The 22541-nt window shown below is 41.8% G+C and overlaps 2 protein-coding genes across 3 annotated transcripts; both read right to left on the bottom strand.

Moving 5' to 3' along the window:
- Nucleotides 1-303: 303 nt before the first annotated feature.
- LOC139383792 (serine/threonine-protein kinase PLK4-like) lies at nucleotides 304-10021 on the bottom strand. The gene is made up of 14 exons (XM_071128362.1): nucleotides 9861-10021; nucleotides 8773-8868; nucleotides 7669-7764; nucleotides 7170-7284; nucleotides 6038-7028; nucleotides 5851-5942; nucleotides 5402-5724; nucleotides 5184-5288; nucleotides 4969-5071; nucleotides 4707-4856; nucleotides 4338-4563; nucleotides 1110-1203; nucleotides 723-973; nucleotides 304-556 (listed from the first exon to the last, which is right to left on the bottom strand). Exons 1-14 carry the CDS (start codon nucleotides 9888-9890, stop codon nucleotides 457-459), a joined length of 2772 nt encoding a protein of 923 aa, XP_070984463.1. The 5' UTR covers nucleotides 9891-10021; the 3' UTR covers nucleotides 304-456.
- A 1098-nt stretch (nucleotides 10022-11119) lies between these two features.
- Nucleotides 11120-22141, bottom strand: LOC139383485 (heat shock 70 kDa protein 4L-like). 2 transcript variants are annotated; one of them, XM_071128042.1, is made up of 20 exons: nucleotides 21710-22036; nucleotides 20206-20263; nucleotides 19938-20078; nucleotides 19292-19414; nucleotides 19033-19132; nucleotides 18036-18169; nucleotides 17687-17931; nucleotides 17507-17583; nucleotides 17227-17378; nucleotides 16978-17084; nucleotides 16696-16829; nucleotides 15930-16126; nucleotides 15648-15698; nucleotides 14308-14382; nucleotides 14049-14192; nucleotides 13495-13620; nucleotides 13257-13364; nucleotides 12893-13012; nucleotides 12156-12317; nucleotides 11126-12035 (listed from the first exon to the last, which is right to left on the bottom strand). In XM_071128042.1, the coding sequence occupies exons 1-20, from the start codon at nucleotides 21814-21816 to the stop codon at nucleotides 11853-11855; spliced, it is 2544 nt and encodes an 847-aa protein (XP_070984143.1). In that variant the 5' UTR covers nucleotides 21817-22036; the 3' UTR covers nucleotides 11126-11852. The 2 variants fall into 2 exon arrangements, with proteins under 2 accessions (XP_070984144.1, XP_070984143.1); XM_071128043.1 differs by lacking the exon at nucleotides 15648-15698 and having other exon boundaries at nucleotides 11120-12035; nucleotides 21710-22141.
- Between the last annotated feature and the right edge of the window lie 400 nt (nucleotides 22142-22541).

Raw genomic sequence — 22541 nt, forward strand, 5'->3', positions numbered from 1 at the left:
ATCTTGATACCATACTTGAGGTATGCAAACAACCACTCATCCTTTAAATGTTAGTTTTTGCTGGAAACATTTACCCATTTATGCTGATATGAAGAACAAAAGAACCCTGACCACCAAAGTGCGACTGAACTCTACCCAGCCTGCAGATGTTTATTGCTTCAGCTTTTAAGCATCTGACATTTCATGGAGATGATGGTTCGACAACTGACAATATAGAAAATACAAGTTTACACGCACATACAAACTACTTCAAGATGCTGTACAACATGGGTACTTCAAAATATATATCTTCATAATTTGACATCTGTACATAGAAAATAAACATATTTACAAGCACATTTGAAAGAAGTATGTATATCACATTATAAAGGCTGTGAAAGTTTCTCCTCCCTGCAACATCATTGCTGCACAGGGACGTGTCAATATAACAGCATGGGGGCAATGCTGAGGTTTGATTCAGCGGCGTGCTGCTGGACTGGCCAACAGACCCAGGATGGTGGAGAGACAGTGCAGCTTCTCCTTCACAAGCTCTGGCAACTTCTCATTCTCCTTGTACCTGGAGCAACAAAAGAAGGAACATGTCAGCAAAAAGGGTTTGACAACTACCATTCCTCAAATACAGAAAACCATCTTTTACATCTAAAACAAAATGACATATCAAACAGTGGTAAAGCCATGTCAGTTATTGTATTTGTTACAGGTGCTGTGTAAGTGTTCAGTACCTGGTGGTCCGTCCCTCTGGGGACGTGTAGATAATACAGGAAACCCCTGCCTGCACCACCAGCTGGGAGCCATCTTTGAACTGCACCCACACCTCTCCACTGGTCAGCTGTGAGGCCCAACCAATATTTGGCACAAAGACAGACTTGAGGACTTTCCCTGCGTTGGCCGTGTGGTCTTGTTTGACCGACAGCGGAGAGCAGTTTTTGTTCACACTGGCGGAGGTGATGTCAGACTCTTCATAGGATATCCTCTGAAGATTGGACAAGATAAATAAAATAAAGTTCAAAAACAATAACACCAGAAATATCTTACAATTCCTCCATAGAAATGGATGGAATAAATAGCTTAGATCAAACAATGTGACATGTTGCGTGGGAGAAACTCACAGAGGGAGTGAAACATGGGGGCTGGGGCAGTGATGCCACATCAGCAGTGGCAGGCTGGGACGAGGGGCAGGAGGAGTCTGGGTTGGCAGGTCTCCTGGGAGGGACAGAGTAGCAAGATTAGTGACACAAGGACTGGCTGACAAACACTACTGTTCAAAAGTTTGGGGTCACTTAGAAATGTCCTTGTTTTTGAAAGATAAGCACATTTTTGTCTATTAAAATAACATCAAATTGACCAGAAATACAGTGTGGACATCACAATTGTAGCTGGAAACGGCAGGTTTTTAAGGAATGTCTACATAGGCCCATTATCAGCAACCATCACTCCTGTGTTCCAATGGCACATTGTGTTAGCTAATCCAACTTTAACATTTTTAAAAGGCTAATTGATCATTAGAAAACCCTTTAGCAATTATGTTAGCACAGCTGAAAACTGTTGTCCTGAATGAAGAAGCAATAAAACTGGTCTTTAGTCTAGTTGAGTATCTGGAGCATCAGCATTTGTGGGTTTGATTACAGGCTCAAAATGTCCAGAAACAAATACCTTTCTTCTGCAACTCATCAGTATTCCTGTTCTGAGAAATAAAGGCTATTTGTGCTGTTCTTACCATAATATGGACTTGGGTCTTTTACAAAAATAGATAAATAATAAATCTTATGTATACCACCCATGCCTTGTCACAACAAAACTGATTGGCTCAAACGCATTAAAGAAATTCTACAAATGAACTTTTAACAAGGTATACCCTGTTAATTGAAATACATTCCAGGAGACCTCATGAAGCTGGTTGAGAGAATGCAGAGTGTGCAAAGCTGTCATCAAGGCAAAGGGTGGCTACTTTGAAGAATCTCAAATATATTTTGATTTGTTTATCACTTTTTTGGTTACTATATGATTCCATGTGTTACTTCATAGTTTTGTGTCGTCTATTATTCTACAATGTAGAAAATAGTAAAAAATAAAGAAAAACCTTTGAAGAATGAGTATGTGTGTCCAAATGTTTAACTGGTACTGTATGCATGCATACATACGACAAATACAAGTGTACAAAATAGCCTCTATTAGTCGAGGCATGGACTCTACAAGGTGTCGAAAGCGTTCCACTGTGATGCTGGCCCATGTTGACTATAATGCTCCCCACAGTTGTGTCAAGTTGGCTGGATGTCTTTTGGGTGGTGGACCATTCTTGATACACCCAGGAATCTGTTGACTGAAAAACCCAACAGCGTTGCAGTTCTTGACACACTCAAACCAGTGTCCCTGGCACCCGCTATCACACCATGTTCAAAGGCACTTTAATCTTTTGTCTTGCCCATTCACCCTCAATGGCACACATACACAATCCATGTCTCAAGGATTAAACATCCTTATTTAACCTGTCTCCTCCCCTTCATCTACACTGATTGAAGTGGATTTAACAGGTGACATCAATAAGGGATCATAGCCTTCACCTGTCAGTCTGTCATGGAAAGAGCAGGTGTTCCGAATGTTTTGTACACTCAGTGTAAATAACTGAAATAGTCACTTTCAGCATTCTGCAAGGTTGTACTTTATTTAAGACAGTGGAGGCTTCTCAGGGGAGGAAGGGGAGGACCATCCTCAGTGAATTTCATAAAAATGTAAATTGTAAAACTTTTTTAAATTATATTTTTTAAATAAAAAAACTATACTAAACATAATCATGTCACCAAATATCAAATACATTTGTATTTGTCACATGCGCCAAATAGTAGACCTTACTGTGAAATACTTACTTACAAGCCCTAACCAACAATGCAGTTCAAGAAATAGAGAAGAAAATATTTACAAAATAAACTAGTTAAAAACTGAAATGTTTTAAAAAGTAACAAGAAAATTACAAAACAACGAAGCTATATACAGGGGGTACCGTTTAGCTAGCACTGCAGTGTATAAAATGTGTTGAGTAGTTGACTCAAAGACAATAGTTTAACAATTCATTTCTTCCAAAATGAAGGAGAAGCAAGAGAGAAATAGAGATTGTCATTTTTTTTCTGATCCACTTACTTAGTTAGCACATGCAGCTAATGAAACACCCTGCTCAAACAGAGGGATGCTATGTTAGCTAGCTGGCTATGACTTTCCAACACAACACTGCAACTCTTCCAAGTAAAGGTAAACTTTTGGTTTGACAAATGTATTGCCTCCGGGGCCCGACAGTGTAAATGCTTAATTGACACTAACATTACTGCATGATTGTAGCGGGTTTACTAACGCGTTAGTTCTATTAGCTATGCTGACTATGATGTTACTTTAGCTAAAATGGTGACAACGATGTAGGCTGTGTGTATCGGTTTGGAAAGTTTTTTTCGCCTGGTCACATACAGATGATGTATTGTGCATTGAAGTCCACAAGCGAAGGAATACAACGTGTATTATGAGAGTGAACTGTTTACACATGATCAGCGACTATTTACATTGACCCCCCCCCCCGTTTGTTTTGTACACTGCTGCTACTCGCTGTTTATTATCTATGCATAGTCACTTCACCCCTACCTACATGTACAATTACCTCAACTAACCAGTACCCCCGCACACTAACTGCGTACTGGTACCCCCTGTATACAGTCTCGTTATTGTTATTTTGTGTTACTTTTTACTTTAGTTTCTTTGGTAAATATTTTCTTAACTCTTCTTGAACTGCACTGTTGGCAAAGTGCTTGTAAGTAAGAATTTCAGGCTAAGGTCTACACTTGTATTCGGCGCATGTGACAAATAAAGTTAATTTGATTTCATTCCGCGGATTCTGTTAACTTTTCTTAAACGGAAGCAAACATAAAACAGGGATACACATACCTCGTTTGCAACTGTTGGACTAATGACTACACCCTATATCAGTTAGACGCAAGCAAGAGTGTGCAAGGCGGTATTGAATGTCACTGTCTGTCACCTCATTTGTCTCTCGACCTGTGCACCTATGCTGTAAACGTTCAATCATAGGCTAGGTTGTAGCAACCTTATGATGGGTATGGGGAAAATAAGAGTATCATGTAGTAGCCTAAACCTATCGCTGTTACAATGAACTGGGTGAATGGAATATGAATAACAGTCATCCAATATGCTGTAATAGAAATAAGGCCATGCTCATGAAAGAAAAAACATCCTCCCTCATCTTAAACGGCACTGACCCCCACTGATTTAAGTGCTTCCAAACATGACAATTTACAGCATTAACACTGACAACAGACACAGTCATGGCTCTCTCTCACCTGCCGATGGTGATGGGGAAGAAGGGAGTGCTCTTGGCACTGTGCTGCTCTTCTGCAGTGATTGCCGCCTCTAGAGACAGACACATGCTGTGGCCCTCGTCAGACAGCTCCACATACAGCCTGCTCTCTGGGCTGAGGCCACTCAGACCCACCTCCCCTTTCACTGTGTACGACTTCCCACTCTTCACCACCCGGACCAGCTCCGACGTCTTGTGGATCTTTGCTCCTGTCACAGCACAGAGGGGAACTACAGGTCAGGATGATTTAGTTTAACAGTGTGCAACATTTCAATATCAGAGAACGACAATAGATCTTATCCTTCAAGTTCATGATGTTTCATATAACTGATGCTTTGTAAATAGTCCTCACCATCATAGAAGCACACCTCCAGGTCTGCATTGGGGGAGTTCTCCATCAGCATACACTTAGCAGACTTGGTATAGAGGGTGACCTTTGGAGTCTTGGATTTCACCAGGAGCACAAACTTGGAGGCATACTGGTATTTCCTCCAGTATTTTTCTATTGAAGAGAAGCAGAGGACAAAGGTTAATTGAAATCAGATTTCCAACATATGTATAAAATTAATTTTACTCATGTAACAGAGACTTCACTGTCTGGTATTGAGGTGTACCTGGTAAGTCCTCATAGCTGCAGATCAAGATGTCCTCAGGAGGAGCAGGGGGGCGCTCTAGTACAGGAAAACCTTTCCCCTCATTGGGCTGGTAAATAGTGACCTATAGGTGCATGGTCAAAGGTTGAAATGAGTGTTTTGCCATTATTTTACTGACAGAGATCATGATATAACCTCTCTGAAGGGTATGAAGTGTTGTTATTCCTGAAACTCACCATCGAACCATCACAGGATATCCTAAGGACCTCCTTGACCCTCTCCTGGGGGCCCTGGCCTTTGAGAAGCTCCATACACACTTCTCCTGTATCAAGAATGCTCACCTGGGGAGAAAGAGACAAACCACAGCTGTAGAGCAGACAGGCATTGCGCCTTCATTGAAAGCAGATCAGGTGAATAGAGACAGGGGGATAACTAGGGGCTTTGTCTGTCTTACCACAGCGTTTTTAGTCTTCTGTCTGATGGGTTTCAGTCTGGAGGCACACAGGGGAGGGAGCACATTTCTCAGGGACTTCTCCTTTGCTATACTTGGTTTGGGTTTGGACAGACTCTGCAGCTCTCCCCCATGTACTCGTTGCCCATTCTCCCAGTAGGACTCAGTGTTTGAGGGGTGGTGCTGGTTGTGGTTGCGGTGAGAACTGGTCCCTCTGCCTGCTGGTTTGTCACTCCAGTAGTTGTGTACACCTAGAGGCTCCCTGCTGCTATGGAAACTGCCACTGCTGCTGTGAGAGCTGACATCCGTGGGCCTCGGAAACGGGCCTGGGGAGGCAGGGGGAACAAACACTGTCAAGCTCATGCATGAAAACCTTTATTTTAGAACTTGTAAATCTTTACATTGGGATGTAAGATTAAGATACAGCAAAGAAAAGAGTAGGTGTAATATACCTTCTTTACTGAACCAATTTTGTACACCTTCTGACTCTTCTAACTGCAGGTTTAGTGGACGTGGTGGTTGTGTGGAATATGAACATCCTGAGCTGAGAACATACATGCATCAGTTAGTCAGACAGACACGGACATTTTAATATAAATCACATTCAATCAATTACAGCACCCTGGTGTCACATCTTACCTGGCTGTCTGTTTGACAGGCGGCAATGGGAGCCTTCCATGTTCTGCGAAGGGTTGTGGAGTGTCCTTGTAGCTGGAGGACATGGGAAAGGCCAGTCTCCCTGACACAGTCAGCATCTCCTCAGAGTGGCACCTTTCCAGCGTTGCCTGCCCCATCCCCTGGGCTGGAGTGACAGAGGAGCTAGACCGGTCTGAGGAGTGAGCCCTTCGTGGGTACCTGGAGTGGGGCCGTCCACTCTCCCCACCCGGAGCAGCTCTGCTCCTGCCTACTCTGTCTGAGTGCTGTTGCTGCCACTGCTCAACCCCCTCAAAGCAGGCGTTGCTGGGCGGCCGGGGCAGTGTAGGGATAGGCATCATGCGATTGGGCAAGGCAGGTCCTATCATACGCCTGTTTCTCCTCTGGAGACGGCTGCTGCTACTGCTGCTGCCGGACGTGGACGAGGTGCAGGCTGTGGAGATGGTGGCGATGCCGCTGTCCATGGAGCCTGGCTCCCCCAGGCTCAGCTCCTTGGTCCTGGCCAGCAGGCTTTGGGTCATGAAGGGGTGCTCCAGCACAGCAGACAGGCTGGGCCGTTGCGCAGGGTCCTTCCTCAGCAGCTGATGGATCAGGTCCTGGGCCTCCTGGGACACATGGCTGGGCATGTCATACTCCCCCAGAACCACCTTGTTGAGGGTGTGCTTGACCGTGTCTGTGTCAAACGGTGGCCGGCCCATCAGGAAGGCGTAGAACATGCAGCCCAGAGACCAGACATCAGACTCCAGGCCGTGGGCACTGTGGGTGGCCACCTCTGGGGAGATGTAGTTGGGTGTGCCACACATGGTGAAGTGCTTCTCGCTGGGGAGCTTCAGCTTGGTGGCCAGGCCAAAGTCAGCTATTTTAAGGTTCATATTGCCCGACAGAAGCAGGTTGGACAAGGTCAGGTCCCGATGCATGATGCCATGTGTATGTAAGTACAGCATACCTTTCACTATTTGATGCATGAAGTGCCTTGCTGTAACGTGAAAAAAAAAAAAGTTCAACAACTGTTATAAAAGGAAACGAGGCAAAGTGTCAAAACATGTTAACGTAGCTTTCATACCATGATAAGAAATGTATCACTGTTTCACTCTCAGGTAAAAACAAATTGACTCACCTTCACCCTCTGAGAAGGGCATCTTCCTATCTTTCAGGTATCGACTCATCTCTCCATTATGGCACATCTCCAACACCAAGTACACATAATTACTGTCTTCAAAGTAGGTGTACAGCTGCAAAAGAGTAAAATGACAGGCCAAAATGTTATCAGGGTTCATGGCACAGCACCACCTTGTGGACTGACTGCGCCACAATGTAAAATGTTTGATAATTTAAGGCCAGGCACCACACCTTATTATTCTAGCCATGTTTGCTCTAGATGGCAGGAAATAGCAGTATTCAAAAAAGCAAAACTGTCTGAGTCTAAAGGGGTCACTACACCACACCTGTACTCAGCAGCACCACATAAAAAATAAAACAAATCATTGGGAGAACCCTGGGGTTAAATGCAGTCATGTAAATGAGTAAATAAGAGCTTATTTAAGAATCACCAATTTCAGCACTACAATGATCACATGCCATAACATGTCCAACATAAAATGTTCAACAATGCTTACCTCTAGTATTGACGGATGCTTCAATCGACACTGAATCTCCACTTCGTTACTCACACGCTGGACCATACCAGATTTGTGCATGGCTTTTTTGTCAATCTGCATTTTTCATTTTCACAAAATTAAATACAGAATTCCAAAGTTAATAACATATTTAAATTACAACAAGTATGACTAGAATATGTCCCGGACGTGCTACCTGTCCCAGACCTGCTGTTTTCAACTCTCTAGAGTTGAGATAATTATACAGTGCATGTGAGCCTTAAAATACACTTCTTTAGTCTTGTGGCTAAGAGCCGATCGAACTTCCACAAAGAAACGATGAGAACTACCCAGAGACAGAACAGACTGTCTAGACTCCCAACAGTCCACATAGGACCCATGGGAGGGGGGCTTAGTGAAAATACAAGGCTCTGCTAAGCACATCACCTGGTAGTGAGAGGATGATGATCAACTGTTCTGCCTGCGGCTATGGAACCCTGACCTGTTCAACGGACGTGCTACCTGTCCCAGACCTGCTGTTTTCAATTCTTTATAGACAGCAGGAGCTGTAGAGATACTCTTAATGATCGGCTATGAAAAGCCAACTGACATTTACTCCTGAGGTGCTGACTTGCTGCACCCTCGACAACTACTGTGATTGTTATTATTTGACCATGCTGGTCATTTATGAACATTTGAACATCTTTGCCATGTTCTGTTATCTCCACCCGGCATAGCCAGAAGAGGACTGGCCACCCCTCATAGCCTGGTTCCTCTCTAGGTTTCTTCCTAGGGAGTTTTTCCTAGCCACCGTGTTTCTACACCTGCATTGCTTGCTGTTTGGGGTTTTAGGCTGGGTTTCTGTACAGCACTTTGAGATATCAGCTGATGTAAGAAGGGCTATATAAATAAATTTGATGATGTTAAGTGGGTGAGTCTTCACTGTGTAGGCTGTCAACATTTCCACACTTGTGATTTGTCTGCTTGCACTTGACAATAAACACTTTGTAGTGATGAGCTCTTACTTTATGGTATTAATGTTTGTGTTTTGTGGTTCCCTGGGGAGCAATACCATAAAAGTACTGGGATGCAGACTGTATAGCAATTTAGAAATATTGTTCTTACCATTTTGATCGCCACCTCCAAGCCAGTGTTAACTGACTTTGCCCGGTAAACACACGCAAAGGAGCCCTTACCAAGGAGTGTGAGAACTTTGAAGTCCTGATAAAGAGAATTAACAAATGTTTTCACAAAATGAAATACAGAATTCCAAAGTTAATAACATGTTTAAATTACAACAAGTATGACTAGAATATGTCCGATAGCTAGGCCTATGTCCTAAAAATATGTCCTAGATGTGCCTGTCGCTGTTATATATATATATATGATGACTGACGTGATACCTCAATCTGTAACTCCCCAGCTGTCGATATGATTCTCTCCTCATCTTCACTGACTTTGCATTTAGTTGTCAGGTTTTGAAAGAAATAACGAATAACTGTGTCGAACATCTTCCCTCTGACATGTATGATGTAGCTGGCTAGACAGCCAGTGAGTAGTACACCACCACAACAACTGTACCAGTCATTTGGTCGTCAGGGAAACTACAGATTGGCTACCCAACATTGCCAACTGTAAAACCATCAGACAAACGTTGCACCCGTCTTTGCCATATGTCCTTGAATTATCCCGGCTCTCTTCCCGCTAATGAAGGCGTTGTGGTCCCAATCACCTGGCAACAATAAACCGGTGCCGTAAATCGCGGGGGAGCACCACCGGTGGAGGCTGCTGAAGGGAGGACTGGAACAGAGTAAATGGAATGGTATCATTTTGATATACCGTTCCACTCCAGCCATTCCCACGAGCCTGTCCTCCCCAATTAAGGTGCCACCAACCTCCTGTGTGGGAGGCATGTCTCAAGAGTCAACAACAACTCGGCTGCAACACCGCTAGTTTTAGCCATCAGCTAACGTCACTCTTCTGCATTGCCGACTACGAACTGTGCAAAGTTGGTAACGTTTGTAGACAACTACAGTAGGCGTAGTTAGTTATCTAGCGAACTAAACAGCCTCGGAGTGGCTAGTTCTTGCAACTTCAGCGAGCTAAAATAATTTGTACTAGACTAGCTAAATTAGCTAGCTACAGTAATAAATTAGCCACGCGTTAGCTAGCTAACGTACACAGTAGTCCAGTAACGTTAGCGGACAACTTACCTCGATTTTATTACCGATTGAAACACTCATCTTGCTTCTCGTGTCTTCCCAATCGATACAAACGTATTATTCAATACATGTTCAACCAGGTTAATTTAGCCGCGGCCGTAAACGACCTTTGATTAAAAAAACCAAGTGAATGTTGCTATTTTATTTTACTCCAAAACTTTTGCATTTCTTCCATTTTGAAAATATCCGCCCGTTACACTCGCGATCACGTGACTATACACGTCATATTGCAAAAATAGCCACGTTCACTTCGAAGTCCCTGAATTAATCCAGTTGACACCAATAGGACACATTTGTTTCTTCTCCTTGCTCCCCGAGAACAACAGATCTATACATGCTTTATTTATGTATCCATTCCTTATGTCACAATTTACTGGATGGAATACATTTGTCAATAATATCTGTTGGAAAAAAGTCTGGTTATTATCACACAAATACATGCTTGTTAATTAACAAGGTCAAAGAGGTCTCTTTCAGAATTATCCATAAATATTACCCTGCGAATCATTACCTGAAGACACTCAAAAAACACATTAACATGAACTGTACTTTTTGTGTTGAGCATCCAGAAACAGTATTGCATTTATTTTGGCGTTGTCTACATGTAAAGAAATTATGGAAAGATATTCATAGTTTTATCATTGTAAATATTCTTGATAACTTTTGTTTTTTTTTATGGGAGAATGTGCTTCTCAGTTTTCTTAACTATAAAAAGGATAAAGAAAAACAATTTTACCTCAACTCTAATTGTGCTAGTGGCAAAATGTCATATTCATACATGTAAATTCACTAATAAAAAAAACACTCTTTCGTGTTTTCTATTAGGAATTCGAGCAGTACATTAAGACCATTCTACATTCTTCTAATAAGAAAGCTGTTAAAACAATCAATATGTGTGCATCTTTTAAGGTCTTTGTATAATCTGTAATTTGTTGTACCCCCTAGCATATGTTATCATTGTTTGTATACTTCTTGTATGTATACTGTTTTTTCTCAAAAAAATATATATATTCAAAAAATAAAACATTCACTTCGAGGACTGCTCGAGCTATCAGGAACAAAAAGCACTAGATGCATTGAATAAAATAACATCCTCTTCATGTAGTAACATCCTCTAGAGACATCCAGCTCTAGTAACATACTCTAGAGTTTTGTAGCATAATAGTCTTAAATAAGATGAAGATACTTTGATTACACATCTTTAGCACTTTAGTCAATTACATTTCGATCAATAATGAAATAACACAATGTTTGTCTTAAAGACAAAAATAATGCATTTATTACTTGCCGTCTTAAAATCTCATGATTCAAATATGGAAATGCATGAAAACAAGTAAAAGAATAGGCAGCACCTTGCTCTCTTGTCTTGCTACTTGACAGTTGTGGTGTGTCACCCATTTCAACACTAGGAATGTATCCTATACACAACTATATGCACTGGCCAGTTTAAATTACTAAAATAATATTTACAGAATCTAGACATACAGACATCTTTTCAAATTAATATATTAAATACAAATATATATAATATGTATTATTGCATACATAGTTTACTAATAGTTTAATAAGCCTTAGCGTTTGTTCAGACAGTAATTCTACTTATGTTTCACTACAAGGTTATGTGCAATAAGAGTCACCTTAGAGATCTGCTTATGGGACTTTTGAAATGCAAACACATATGGTTTAGAAAAACAATTTTTGGGAGAGCCTGCATTGTTTTAATCTATATCTAGTTTTACAGTTAATGACTATATATGGTATTGTCTAACCACTCAAGAAGGAGTGCACCATTGTAACATACAAGGGAAAGTCTAAAAAGGTAAAAATCAAACAGGGGGACTCTAAATACAAATGCACAAAACAGCCTGCTGAGTGGTGGTGGACATGGAAAAATGGTCCCTTGATATACTATGTATGTTTGGGTAGACCTGCTTTGATGGGAGATAGAGTGATGATAGCAGAGCTTGTTTGGCAGAGAGGGGCTCAGTCAATCTCCATCTCTCCTGAGGGAGGCTTTGTCTGGTTGCTTCCCTTTGCCTCTCCCTTCCCATCAGCTCCTTGCCTTGGGCCGTTATGGGCCCCGTTGCTCTTGTAGTTCTCTTCTGACACATCCTCTGCTTTGGGCTTCGGCCGGTTGACCACTGGGTTGCATACTTCATCCAGTTCCTAAAGTATAGGTATATGTGGGAGATCGGAACATGCAGTATTATTAAAACGATAAGTAACTGGTGACGATGTGCCAATAGCATGTCATATGGTTGAATCATACCCTCTTATCACACACACCTGTATTTTGGAAATGATGTCTGCTACTTTGACTACTGGGTCCTGGGCGATGGTGAGTTGGCTCTGGGCATTCATCTTGCTGTTCATCCAGCCCATACTTTCATTTACACACTTCTCCACGTTGCTCATCTCCTCAGTATTCAGATGCTGGTAACGTTCATCCTGAGTGTAGATAGGAAACAAAACAATTAGAGCTAGACCACCTCTATCTCATTACGTAAATTACCTCATCTATACCCTCACAAAATAATTAATTAATCTAAATTTCACAGATCGTTTATTACATACATCCTGGGTTAAACCCAGAAACATATTAAGTCCTAGAACAGATAGTGTCACAATTGCTCATAAAATGACTATGACATTGACCTAACCAGGTTTGAAAACTGTACAGGCCACAGACGACTGATGACACTAAACAAGTAAAATGGAGTGTACTGAATATGGAAAAGGTAACACAGGGAAAGTAATTAGCACAATCCCAACAGAGCAGTGGTGTAGTAGTTCACAGAGAAAAAGGGGCATTGTAAATGGTCTCAGCATAATTTCACTGCATCTCACACTGAACTTTAGTGATTGGTGGTTCAATCATAGAAATAGAACGGCTTCAATGTTTCTAAAGTAGGAGATAGCAAGCACGCAATAACATGATAATGCCTTTTCTGACATCAGTGCAATCCAGAAAAACAAAAAGATCACAAAGATGAAAGGATGCTGAAAAGTATTCCAATTTTTACCTTCTGTTTGTAAAGCTCCACAGCCTTCATATAGAGTTGGATCTTCTTGCCCATTTCTTCAAATGCCCTCGGCCTGTCCTCCTGCTCCCTGTGTTTGTCCTGAATGGGCTGGCCAAAACTCTGGAAAAGGACATCAGTCAAATCACATCAGTCAAGTCACCAAAAAAAGTGCTGAGTCACGAAGCCAAACCTTCAAACGGAGGTTAATGTTTTCAAATGGAGATTACACTGTTCACCTAAATGCCCCCAAATACATTTGTTTATTATTCATGTATCTTGCTCCTGATTTCAGAACTGCCATAATAGCAGATGGGTGCAGGCAGAGGCTGGATATAAAAATCCTTTACGCTAAATGAACACTAACCTTGAGATCTTCCAGCTTGTCCACATAGACCTGTTTGTCTTGGTCCTCTCCCTCCTCATAAAGCCAGTTCTCTGTGTCTTCGAGCATCATTGTCAGACGATTACTGTCCTTTTTGGAAGGTGAGAAAGGCCAAAACAGGTATCAGTAAACACATGATGTATTGCAAAGCCTTGTTCTTTGTTCAATGTGGCAATATTTATTTATTAGTTGAAAGGAATATGTTAATCTAGGTTCTTACCTCCTCAGTGGTGTACTTCTCATAGATGCCACACAGTTTGTCCCGCAGGTCATACACATATTCCTCCACAGCATTCTTAGCATCATTCCTCTCTTTCTCCAGCTTGTCCTGGACGATCATCTGGCTCTGAAGTACAGAGAGAGAAAAGGAGAGAGCGACAGAGGGAGGCACGTGTGCTGAGAGCCAAAATCAGCCTTCCGCCTCCTCTAATACCCACTCCCAGGCGGCTCAATGGAATCCAGCCACACAAAAATATAGGACACAGTGAGGTACATCATCTGCCACAGTTTTGTAGAAGTGTACTACATAGGTCAATCATGAATGAGACAACTAATGTAGAACTTGCTGTTACATTTCCAAAGGTGGTTCAGATTGTTAACCTTCATACAGAAACCCTTCCTACTCATGTTTTATGTCTTTGAACTAAACAAGGCAGGTAAGTTTTACTTTACAATAAGCTTTCCTTAGGGTCAAAGTTTTTTCCCCAGTCGACACGACCAGCATTACAATGAGAATATGACTCCGCTGCTGGGAAGGTCTTAAGAGTGACTCACCTCATACTCCACAAAGTCATTGAGGACCCCCCTGTCCAGCTGTCTGATGATGTTGGCCAGGATGGGAAGGTCAGTGCTTTTCACTTTGACTTTGGGCTTGCTTCCCCCTGCTGCTGGGTCCTGCTTCTCACCAGGGACTCTCTCCTTTGTTGGGAGATTAAACAAATAAATCAATTCCAACTCTTATATTGATTCTCAGTGTTTCACAAGACATAAAAGTTTAAGTGTAATTATAGTTTCTTATTATGAATGTATTCACCTTACTGCAGGAACTGACATCCTCATTCTGCTGGTCCCCCTGGCCTTGACTCTCCTGGTCCACCTGCATTTTAGTCTGAGACAGTAGAACACTCTCACAGCAACATCACCTGAATATTACAATCAACTATTGGCTGCTCTACTTCCAGTAGGTTTGACTCATGGACCATCTTAGTAGTGAAATTCATTATGTTACACCTATGTCTATCTAAACCAGCTTACTTCAAGCTGCACACCCCTCCTGTTAAAGTAACTGTGCAGTGTTTCCAGATTTCTATGAAATATGACCTGTAATTAATTACAATATGAGTGAAATTGTTTTCCTTCCAAAATATGGTAATTAAGTATGTTAAAAAGCTGCTTTTCTGTGTTGGAATGGTGTGTTTGAGATACAAGTTTTAGGTGGAGTTTAAGTGGAGTTTTCTCTAATTTATGCTTTGGCCACAAATACGAGTCAACAACGGAATATGATTTTCACTGGACAGTTGCTTTAATCTTTTTTTTTTTTTTTTTAATTTTACCCCCTTTTTCTCCCCAATTTCGTAGTATCCAATTGTTGTAGTAGCTACTATCTTGTCTCATCGCTACAACTCCCGTACGGGCTCGGGAGAGACGAAGGTTGAAAGTCATGCGTCCTCCGATACACAACCAACCAAGCCGCTGCTTCTTTAACACAGCGCACATCCAACCCGGAAGCCAGCCGCACCAATGCGCCGGAGGAAACACCGTGCACCTGGCCACCTTGGCTAGCGTACACTGCGCCCAGCCCGCCACAGGAGTCGCTGGTGCGCGATGAGACAAGGACACCCCTACCGACCAAGCCCTCCCTAACCCGGGCGACGCTAGGCCAATTGTGCGTCGCCCCACGGACCTCCCGGTCGCGGCCGGTTACGACAGAGCCTGGGCGCGAACCCAGGACTCTGATGGCACAGCTGGCGCTGCAGTACAGTTGCTTTAATCTAATCAACATCTCTACTGTTCAGAGATGCCAATTAGAATGTTATGATCTGTATGAGTAACACATTCAAATACACTGACACCCTGATCATATCAAAGGAGTGGAGGATGATTGTTTTTTTTTATAGCAGACACAGGTACAGCACAGCCTGTGAAGGATAGAGCTATGAAGATGTGGAAAGTATATCAATCTTAATAGCTATTCCACTGGCTTCATGTATCCTCTGGCGTCACACACTGCCAAGCCTGGTTATACAAACACACCCGTTCTCTCAAGCTCAATGTGATGAACCTTAGTGAGACCAGTGCTCCACAGATGAGACCAGCAAGTGGAGTATGAAAAGGGATTGGAGTGAGGACTAATCACACACAGTGACCACAAACCTCCTCCATATAGTTAAAGGTGTCATCTTCAATGAGAGGAAAGGGGTGCAGCTTCAAGAGCCAGGAATAGAGAGAAAATGGGCTTGAGTGAAAATAACCACATAGAAAAAGACATGAGGTCAAATCAGTGCTTTAAGTCTTAGACCTAAGACATTCAAATGGAAGATTAAACAACAGCTTCTTTGTCGCTCTGAAATCTTAAAATAGTGTGAAGTGGCTGAAAAACGAACTTCACAAATGTGAAATTCAGGTGAATCTTCTCACTCCTCCGATCTCTCTTACCTGGTCCTCTGGCCTTCCTTCATTCTGCACAGTGGGTTCCATGTCCATCTGAACATCCTCTCCTTCACCCTTCTGCTTCTCGATCAGGGAGGCACTGGAAACACTGAAGATGCCATGCACGTTGACGCGCACTTTGACCTTCACTTTGGAGCTCTCTCCATCAGGCTGGGGAACCACATTCTGAACAGAAAAACGCCCTGAGAAAGCAAGAGAGAAAGGGATGGAGGGAGAGAGACGTTCAAATGTCACACCTGATGAAGTCACAAGAAATGACACAAACACAATGGAGAATTGACATGTCCATCAGAGACAGGGGAAATAGGATGAGGTCTGACTAGCTAGTAATTGCACTTCTTTCAAACTGAAATCCCATCTGCGACACCCCCTTATAATGCACACACTCACACACACAGCTCGGCTCTGTAAATGACTCCTGTGACTCATAGGGACGCAGTGTTCCATGAGAGATTAAGCCTGAGTCCTAATTACCAGCCAGGTGGGAGACCCCCACTATAGGGTTTCAATGTTCATCATCAGGCTGGCCACCAGGGAACACTTACAAATAGCCATTACAGACATATTGGAGTTGAATTCCATAGAGCACACTGCTCTGTGTTGTAAGGGGATCTCAAGGCAGAATAGCAAAGTGCCATCCGGGTGTTACAGCTACATATTTTATGTTCAGTGAGACCACCTTCAAATTCCTTGAACAGGTACATTAAAGATGGAAGAACTGCAGAGGCCTGAGTTGAATAAGCAGGTGTACCTATCCTGATGTCCGGGTAAGGCAGCTCCTGTGGGAGGCTGTAGAACGCTTCCAAGTCAAAGGGCTCCTTCTTGTGGAAGGTAATGACTTTGGAGAAGGGTGCTGCATGGTTCTTACTGTACACCTCACATTCTCTGTAGAACAGACAGTGGTGTTGAATGAGGTCAAGACAAACACAGAGGGAAACACTGAGTTGTGATGTCTGCTCATCTTACTATAAACAACACTGTACCTACAGACGCATGTTTCTTTCTATAGAGCCAGCTGAGTAGGTGCCCTTACCCAACTCCATCTTCTGTGGGGGACTTCCAACGCAGGGTGATGGGAAAGGGAACCACATCAGTGATAGAGAATTCACGCACCTTAAACGCTGGGGACATAATTGCACACTACACACACACATACATAAACAAACACACACCCAAACAAGGACACAAACACACAATCACTTTGTTACACACTGAATATTACAGCAAATCATATACAATTGATGACTGAAGTTTCCATCTCTGTAAGAGGATAGGGGAGTACCTGAAGAGCACAGCCCCGTGCCACAGCCTCATCTGCATTGAGTGTGGTGCTGACATCTTTGCCAAAGAACTTGGAGATCCTCTCTTTAATGGAAGGGATCCTGGTGGCTCCTCCTACCACCTCCACTGCATAGATCTCATCCCGGCTCAGCTCTGACACAAAACACAAACACACAGAGAGGGTAAAATAATACATGTTCTGGTTACTGTTGAAATATAATTTACTGTCACCACGGATGTTCATCTACTAAATCAAATTCGATTTGATAAAAATGACGTACTTGATTGTTCCATAACTGCTTTCAATGGTGCCTCTACTCTCATCAAAAAGGGTGCACACAGTTCTTCAAACTGGACTCTGAAAATGAAAAGGAAGGGGAAAAGTGGAATTATCATTAATGCATATAAATCTCTAAGACTATAGGAAGCTAAACGAAGGGGTCACAGATCGATATGTGTACCTGTTCATCTTGCCTGTCACATCAATGTCATTCATGAAGCACTCAATGTTAATGGGAAGGTCAGAGCAGTTGGCGCTCATCAACTTCTTCAGTTTCTCACATTCCTGAGACAGCCGCAGAATAGCCCTGGGGTTCTCCCTCACGTTGAGCTTGTACCTTGCCTTGAATTCCTCGCAGAAGTTATCCACAAGTGCCTCATCAAAGTTACGCCCACCCAGGTAGGGGTCAAAGGCTGTTGCCAGGACCTGGTTAATTGACCAGACAGTTAGGGGTTAAATATGGAATAAATCATTTAAAAAGAAGGGTGAAAATAGTGATAGGCTTCAGTACTTTAGGAATAAAAATCCACCTTGAGTTTGCCTTTGTTAAAGGCTGATATGGAGACCTGGAATGATGAATGTCCCAGGTCCACGAACACCACATTGCGTGGCTTCTCTTCTGGGGTGGGCAAGTCCTGTTTGTAGATCCCATAAGCCAGGGCCACTGCCATTTAGAAACAACAATATGAGACACTCTAATGAATAACACTACACCACTGCAGGAATAAGAGCATCTTAGTGGATGGAAATGAATATAAGTAATGTATGTGTTATAAAGTCATTCTGGTCCCCTAAACCTAATATCACAAAATATGATTATATGTTTGTGAGCTTAAAGGCCTACACATTGTAACTTAAAGGCCTACACATTGTAGCTTAAAGGAATACACATTGTAGCTTAAAGGCCTACACATTGTAGCTTAAAGGCCTACACATTGTAGCTTAAAGGCCTACACATTGTAGCTTAAAGGCCTACACATTGTAGCTTAAAGGCCTACACATTGTAGCTTAAAGACCTACACATTGTAGCTTAAAGGCCTACACATTGTAGCTTAAAGGAATACACATTGTAGCTTAAAGGCCTACACATTGTAGCTTAAAGGCCTACACATTGTAGCTTAAAGGCCTACACATTGTAACTTAAAGGCCTACACATTGTAGCTTAAAGGAATACACATTGTAGCTTAAAGGCCTACACATTGTAGCTTAAATGCCTACACATTGTAGCTTAAAGGCCTACACATTGTAACTTAAAGGCAGGCCTACACAGGCCTACAAATCCAACAAGGGGCTTTTCAAATGCCCTCTGTGAATATCAGTGCCTGCTGATTAAGGGGAGAAAACTAAGACTTGCAAAACTGCAGTCTCTAGGGAACCCCAGCCTATTTTGGGATAATGATATTCCCTAATCAAATAAAGTTGTTGGTAGAAATAAAAAAAAATGTGTTGTGAAACAATTAAATACACATTAATGCTTTAGGCAACTAGAATCAATAAATCTAAAGACACTCTGTGGGAACCACTGACCTGCCGTGGTGTCATTGATCAGACGCAGACAGTTCAACCCTGCAATTTGGGTGGCATCCATCACAGACCTCCTCTCTGCATCGGTGAAAAAACTTGGAACCTATGAAACAAAACTCTTGTTAGAAAAGAATAAACTTGAAATAGGATGGAAATATTTGTATGGTTAGTTTCATGGTATATTCACATGTGCAGTAGCTATATTGTTATTATGTTGACTAGTTCCATTTTCAGTGTATTGCAATATATTGTTGTAACTCACAGAGATCACACAGTCCACAACTGGCTTCTTGAGGGCGCTCTCTGAAGTTTCCTTCAGCTTGGTCAGCAGCATTGCTGTTACCTGCTCAATTGTGAATACCTTGTCCTCATCCAGATAACGCACCTATGAATGGGACACACACCCCCCAAAAAAATAATAATAATAAGGAACTCAGTCTGGCTTTCAACTTACTCTTGAAAGATGTAATAATAAATTCACACAGTGCAATTTCAAAATGGGGTAGTGCATCATCAGTTTTCCTCTTGTCATGTCAGTCATTGCATACCATACAGTGCTATTTAGAACTTCTCCGAAATGTACAGATCAACTAGCCCATGTCGGCTTATGTTTCTCAGCTAAGTTTTTCAACCCATAGATTTTATGGTGATGTTTGAGTCACTCAATATCGCATGAATACACATTAGACATGGCAAAATGTATAAAACTACAAGAAAATTAGCTTTAAAACTGCAAAATGATCTTCTTTGTGGGTCAAATACAGTAGAAAATACAAACAATTGCGCAAAATAACAATGGTACTGTACATAGTGACAATGGACCATGGGGTGATGGAGCTAAAGAGAAGAAAATATAAATGGAGTGCAGTGAAAAGGGAACCGAGTGGAAATGTGTACAGTGGTGTTACCTTGATTCCAGTGTTGCCACTGGCCAGCTTGTGCAAGCTGTAAGGCAACTTGGGTTTCTCCCCCTGGACATATGGGTCATCGAACGCTCTGCCATGGAACTTCTTGAAGCCATGGACTGTGTTTTTGAAATTTGTTATAATCTGAAATAAAACATTTTTTTTTTTTACTTACATGTGATTTGATCCTGACCAATTTGATAATTTCCCAAAAAGTATTTATCAGCACAGTACTAGTACTATAAAATCTATTCTCATTTGATTATCTTACTTGACCCTTGGCTGCATTTCCAATGGTGCGGTTTTTGGAGGCCAGAGACACCCAAGCCCTGGGGAACCAAAACAAATAAATACATACAAAATATGCTATAGGCCTAATGGTTGATGGTAGGCTACAAGATAGATTGACACAGAAAGAAGAATACCAGTTTAGAACGATGGAGGTTGAAAATCTGCAGATAATTAAGGGAATTTCACAAGGGAGTCTGTGAAAGTATTATGAATTAGGGCAGTAAGACAGAACAGTTCACCTTCAAATATTTAAAATAGTAGCCTGTTCTCTGGGCAGCCGAACGAGTAGAGCAAAGACCGTGAGTAAAGTAGAGAATACCGCACATGCGCAGAAGCTTCAGACCTTTTCGGGAAGAGGATTCCGAAGAATTCGTGCTCATTAATAATATCCCTTTCTTAACTAATTTAACTGATACACTTCCGGCATCAGCTCATTGTGTTGCTGACAAAGAGTGATCCGGGTTTTTCTATGCATAGAAACAGATGCCTGCAGTTGCTCTGATGTCATTTTAGTTATTTGGAAATTGTAGTTATTTGCAAGAGCAGGCTGTAATAAAACCCAGGTCATTACATTCCCTCTCACTGAGAATATTGGTGCACCTTGCACAGTGGCATGTTAGGAGGAGCAGGTGGAATCTTGCAGATTCGAAAGGAATTAGTGTCAACTAAACTTTAGGCCATAAGGCTCCATGTTTTTCACAGTCACCTCTTCCAACGTCATAACGTGTGTATGATAGTCACATTTACATAGGCTTACAAGCAGCCAATCTAGAGCCTATATTTATCTTTGTTCAAATGATTCTGTCCACATGGGAATTTGTCGTACTCTATGTCTGAGAGCAAAAAAATTATCACAACAGTCAAGTCCCAGCAAATGCAATGATGATCGCAAATAAATAAAATGCGATATAGCCTACATTTTGTTGACACTCAACGCATGGGCCTGCTTTGAAAAAAACCCCACAACAGATCTTATTTCAAAAATAGAGTAATGTAAACATATTCATTAAACCAACGATAAGACATGAGATATAGAAAGAAATCAACAAAAACATTCTAATACTGAACAATTTGGTCATATTTGGGCGTAGGCTATCGCCAAGCCTTAAAAATCATGTATCGGAACAGGATAGGATAGAAAAGTGTAAGATAAGGCCAAAAATTCCATATACGTATACGATTGCAATTATTAAGTCATTTGGTAAAATTAACATGTAACAAAGACTTCTGAGAATGGAGACGACGTTATAACGATGTAATACGCAAAGCTGAAAAATATACCAATCAATAGGTTACGCATGTACATGGAAGAAAAAATACTATCCAATGTAATGTCATCCTCCAATGTAAGATATTCATAATTACACATGAAACATCCATCGTAGAAGCATTTGATCACTACGCCATCAGGTAGGCTACAGCGCGCATCCAGTCGCAAACATTGCGCACAGTCACATTCTATCTAGTGTCAATGATATACTTACGGCGTACATCTGTCACTGTATTCATTGGCAATGGTTTCAATGCCGCCGCTTCTGGCAACAGCGATGTAACAATTTTGGAAACCCACATCAATACCTACTACTGACATAATGAACGTAGCTGTTAGCTTGCGCTATTCCACGTTACGACTGACACTTGACACCTTTCCGATTAGAAAAATAAAATACTCCACTATGCGTGACTGTAGGCTATTTTAAATTATGCCTTTCGTTTTCAGCATCTATTTTAGAGTTAGTTTACACAGTGCTGACTGAATTACTAGCTGTTATGTAAAACAAACTGTTTATAGTCAACTCATTCAACCTAATCCCAGTGAGCCTGGATGTCCACAGGATTCTCTCAGCCTCTATATGGCTACAGTACCATCCGGCAATCCAAGCAAACATGCGCAATTGTAAAGATCAGTCTGGAATGCCTTTAAAACCCGCCCCTGCTATCTGTTATTGGTTAAAATTCACCAAAGGTGTATTTGATTGGTGCGACAGACCATATGAGAGAAAAATCTAGAAGTCCTTGAAAGGGAATCTGCCTTTACGTCATGAGTGACAGTGTAGGGCATGGTCTGCTAGTGTAGGGATAAGTAGATTTGCCACGAGAAGCAATCCTGCCAGGCAAAATGCTATAAAAACAACAAGTTATATTGACCTCTGTAATACCCTTTTTTTTGCAGACCACTGGATATACACTAACTGTACAAAACATTATGAACACATTCCTAATATTGAGTTGCACACCCTCCATTGACACTCCACATACAAAGGGATCACAGGCCTAGTGTCATGTCACCATTATACAGATATGTAAGCCTAGGCA

Source organism: Oncorhynchus clarkii, chromosome 25 (assembly GCF_045791955.1).
Source record: "Oncorhynchus clarkii lewisi isolate Uvic-CL-2024 chromosome 25, UVic_Ocla_1.0, whole genome shotgun sequence".
Lineage (NCBI taxonomy): Eukaryota > Metazoa > Chordata > Actinopteri > Salmoniformes > Salmonidae > Oncorhynchus > Oncorhynchus clarkii.

Bases quoted from the DNA above. Each gene is read 5' to 3' on its own strand.
- LOC139383792 (XM_071128362.1), bottom strand. From the start codon at position 9,890: ATGAGTGTTTCAATCGGTAATAAAATCGAG. The intron at 5,289-5,401 runs GTAAGACAGACA...CTTTCTCCCCAG, and splicing joins AGAAGACTAAAAACGCTGTG to GTGAGCATTCTTGATACAGG. The intron at 557-722 runs GTACTGAACACT...TTGTTGCTCCAG, and splicing joins CCAGAGGGACGGACCACCAG to GTACAAGGAGAATGAGAAGT.
- LOC139383485 (XM_071128042.1), bottom strand. From the start codon at position 21,816: ATGTCAGTAGTAGGTATTGATGTGGGTTTCCAAAATTGTTACATCGCT. The intron at 19,415-19,937 runs GTAACACCACTG...TCCCATTCATAG, and splicing joins GTGGCAACACTGGAATCAAG to GTGCGTTATCTGGATGAGGA. The intron at 13,365-13,494 runs GTAAGAACCTAG...CCTTCCAAAAAG, and splicing joins AGAAGTACACCACTGAGGAG to GACAGTAATCGTCTGACAAT.